This window comes from Mus pahari, chromosome 3 (genome assembly GCF_900095145.1).
Source record: "Mus pahari chromosome 3, PAHARI_EIJ_v1.1, whole genome shotgun sequence".
NCBI classification, from domain to species: domain Eukaryota; kingdom Metazoa; phylum Chordata; class Mammalia; order Rodentia; family Muridae; genus Mus; species Mus pahari.
The window spans coordinates 103,064,572-103,068,773 of NC_034592.1; the positions used below are offsets into that span (position 1 = coordinate 103,064,572).

Consider the following 4,202-nt stretch of genomic DNA (forward strand, 5'->3'; position numbering starts at 1 on the left):
AAAAAAAAAAGAAAGAAAGAAAAAAAAGAAAAAGATCTTAGAAATCAATCTCTGTGGTCCTCCATGCCTTTGACAGGAATAGGCTTCTAATGCTCAGGCTTCACGGACAGGTTCTGCAATAGGACAAGAAGATGCTCTCAACATCTGCTTTACTCTTGTGCCACCTCCATGCCCCATTAATGGGTAATGGGTTTTGTTTTCATTCGTTTTGTGTTATTGGAGATTGAACCTGGGTACTTACATATGCTAAGTACTTGCCTGACCACTGAGGTTCATTAAACCCTGCCCAGGTATGATAGTGATGGCCGGGCACAATGAAAATGTGCACCACAGTATTAGAGACTTACATACTGGTGTGCAAGGTCATAGATTTGAGCACATGCATGTGTGCTCTCTCTCTCTCTCTCTCTCTCTCTCTCTCTCTCTCTCTCTCTCTCTCTGTCTGTCTGTCTGTCTGTCTCACACATACACTCACTCCAAGATTCTCCTTACATTCTCCTTGAAAATGCCAGTCTGAGCCGGGCATGGTGGACAGCCGGGGCTAGCTACACAGAGAAATCCTGTCTCGAAAAACAAACAAACAAAAAAGTTTACAGAATTCTCCTCCTCTCATCTGGCCCTGTCTTATCCTTATCCATACCAGCATCAGCCAGCAAACATTCTGCCTAGCATTCTAAACAGGAAGAATTGGCCTGGGCAGAGGTGATCAGAAAACAATGGCTAGGGTCTATGTCATTTTACACAGGGCTAGAGCCTGAAAGCACCTAGCTTACAATAACAAGAGGGTTCAAACATGCTCAGAGATAAAGACACGAAGCCCAGACCAAAATGGTCACCTCATTCTGCTAGGTAATGCAGGGCCTCATTAAAGTAAGACGGTACTTTGGTTCCCCATCCCATTACCAGATCTGAATTTTAACTTCTTCTGTGACTTTATTAACTCAACAGAATGTTTCATGATTCAAACCTATTCGGTTAACAGTGTTTCGATGGTGTGGACATAGTTCAGGTTATCCCCTAAAGACACATGGGTGCCTCCAGAACATATCACATGCTGTGGAAGTACAAGAATTTCTTTCAGACACAGGATCAAGATTAGTGTACTCAAGGATGAACCCTCACCTCTGGCTCTCACCACCCCCACTCTGACACCTCCTGCTTTTGAGCCATTACCACAATAGATAACTAAAGTTCTCTTTTGTAATTGGTTAGCTAGGTGACTCTTGATTTTAGCTCTTCCTTCACAAATGTTAACATTAAATATGACTGAGTAGCTTCCTCTGTGAAGGGAAAGAAATAAAAATGTGGTAGATAGCTGGTACTCAACTATAGCAATAAGGCTTATAATTATACCATCCTCATTTTAACTCTATGATGTAAGCATTTATATTACTAAATAGTAAATAGCTTTTACTAGTAAATAGAGCTACAAATCTTTTTCCCATATTTAACTGGCTTTTATTTATTGGAGAGAGGGGTTTCACACTATTCCAGTCTGTCCTGGAATTGACATGTGTAGCCCACATTGGTCTCTATGTCACAAGTCTTCCTGCCTCTGCCTTTTGAGTGCTGGGATTATAAATTATAAATGTGCTAGCTTAATTAGTTAATTTTTAAAAAAATGTTTGTGTGTGTGTGTGTGAGTATGTATGTTTGTGTGTTTGAATGTATGAGTACTCTGCTGCATATACATCCACATGCCAGAAGAGGGCATCAAATCCCCTTATAGATGGTTGTGAGCTACCATGTGGTTGCTGGGAATTGAACTCAGGACCTCTGGAAGAACAGTCAGTGCTCTTAACCACTGAGGCATCTCAACAGCCGTGTGTGTGTGTGTGTGTGTGTGTGTGTGTGTGTGTGTGTGTGTGTGTGTGTGTGTGAGACATGGTTTTGATGAGTAACAGAGAGCCCCTGCTTTCCTGGATTTGATTTGTAAATCAGGCTGGACTTGAACTCACAGAGATAGATACACTGGCCTCTGTCTCCTGAGCACTGCAATTAAAGGTATATACCACCATGTGCATCTGATGAACTTTCTATGAGTACAGATGAACATATGACTACAGGTATAGAGTCGGCTCCCCTGGAGCTGGAGTTAATAAGACACACATGTAGGCAGAACACTCATACATGGAAAACAAATTGAAGAAGTACAGTTTTAGTAGAGGACTTCCGGGTCTGTATTCATTCAGAGATGATGCACCTAACTCTCAAGAGACTGGAGGCCCCAGGGAGTTTAGAGGACAGGTGGGGCTGGAGGTGGGGGCATCCACGTGGAGACAGGGTGGGTTGGGGAGGAGGTGTGGGACGTGAAGCAGTCAAATGGTAGGGGGTGGGGAATGGAATATGGAGTGTAAAAAATGAATTAAAAATAAAATTAAATTTTAAAAAAAAAGTAAAATTTTAAGCTCTATATTTTTTGTTTTAATAATTAACTTCTTTGGTGTTTTATTTGGGCTTTTTTGTATTTCTCAGTTATTACCCCATTCAAGTTGATGACTGAAGCAACACAGACTCCAGGTTCTAGTAAGAAACCAGTATTTGATCTCAAAGCAAGCTTGTCTCGTCCCCTCAACTACAAGCCACACAAAGGTATGTGGGATAGTCTATGAGGGCGGGGCTGCTAGAAGACTCCAGAGCTCTGAATGAAAGCTGGAGGTATGTGTGGGATGTGTGCATTCACATATGTGCATACTGATACAGTGTATACAGTAGTAAAGTGCTTCCTGACATGCATGAGGCTCTGAATTCTATATCCAACCACTACAAAACAAGAGAAAAAACCACTCTGTGACTCAGAGGAAGTCCCACTATGCAAATTTTTGACCCTGCTTCCACATGAATCCCTGACTTCAAAGATTTTCCATTAAGCAAAAAACAATTGATCTGCTTACAAATTTGTTAACCAGAAATATAAGTTGTTAACAGGTCAATGTCAGCTTAAAGGTAGCCCTTGTGAGCTTTTCATGTTTGGCTATTTAGAGTAGATAAATATCTGTGAGTTGCTGCTCCTTTCTTTGTCTTGAGTCAGGCTTCAAGTATTCTAGTTGTCCTCAGATTTGCTCGAAGCCAAGAAGGACTTTGAACTTCAGAGTGATGGGATTTTCACTTCACTTATTATTTTTAGAACATTTTAGTTCTGCTCTTAGTAGTTTTATATATCACATTCACTTTATTATGTGTTTGGGGTTTGTGTTGTTCAATCTTTATTGTGGTGTTTTGTATGAAGAGTTGGGGTTTATTGTGCCTCACATTTGGCGGTGGGTATAGTTCATTTTGGTGGCAGAGGTGATGTGGCAAGAGCATGAGGCTGGCCATCACATTGTATCACAGTAGTTATGGGTAGATCCAGTCCAACATGGCAGGGTGACACTGCAGCAGGAGCAGGAGGCCAGCCCTGCACACTGCATTGGCTGGGAGCAGTGAGTGTTTTTAAGACTGCATCTCAGTATAGGCCAGGCTAGTCTGAAACTCCCTTTTTAGTCCAGTGTGCCCTTGAACTCATGGCTATTCTTTTCCTTCAGCTTCTCAAGCTGTGGAATTAGTAGTGTGAGCCGCCATGCCTAGCTATAAAATACACTATGGTAGCCATCATTTTTTTTTTTTTTTAAAGATTTATTTATTTATTTTTAATTTTTTTTTTTTTTAGGATTTCTTTTTTGTTTTTTTTTAATTTATTATTTGTAAGTACACTGTAGCTGTCTTCAGACACTCCATAAGAGGGAGTCAGATCTCGTTAAGGATGGTTTGAGTCACCATGTGGTTGCTGGGATTTGAACTCTGTACCTTTGGAAGAGCAGATGGGTGCTCTTACCCACTGAGCCATCTCACCAGCCCAGATTTATTTATTTTAGTGAGTACACTATAGCTGTCTTCAGACACATCAGAAGAGGGCATCAGATCCCATTACAGATGGTTGTGAGCCACCATGTGGTTGCTGGGAATTGAACTCAGGACCTCTGGAAGAGCAGTCAGTGCGCTTAACCGCTGAGCCATCTCTCCAGCCCAAGTAGCCATCATCTTTACAGTAGATCTTTTACCTAATTGTAACCCTCTCACTGAAAAAGTCTTGAGGATGTTAAAGAAATGGCTCCCCCAGGCAGTGGTGACACACATCTTTAATCCCAGCACTTGGGAGGCAGAGGCAGGCAGATTTCTGAATTTGAGGCCAGCATGGTCTACAGAGTGAGTTCCAGAACAGC

The 4,202-nt window shown here is 41.7% G+C and overlaps 1 protein-coding gene across 2 annotated transcripts in view; it reads left to right on the forward strand.

The window, feature by feature from the left end:
• Positions 1–4,202, forward strand: part of Nusap1 (nucleolar and spindle associated protein 1) — a 30,224-nt gene that overhangs the window by 21,693 nt on the left and 4,329 nt on the right. For both annotated transcript variants that reach the window (XM_029535762.1, XM_029535763.1), the window contains exon 9: positions 2,476–2,592. In XM_029535762.1, the coding sequence (XP_029391622.1) occupies positions 2,476–2,592 (117 nt within the window). The remainder of the gene's footprint in view (positions 1–2,475; positions 2,593–4,202) is intronic.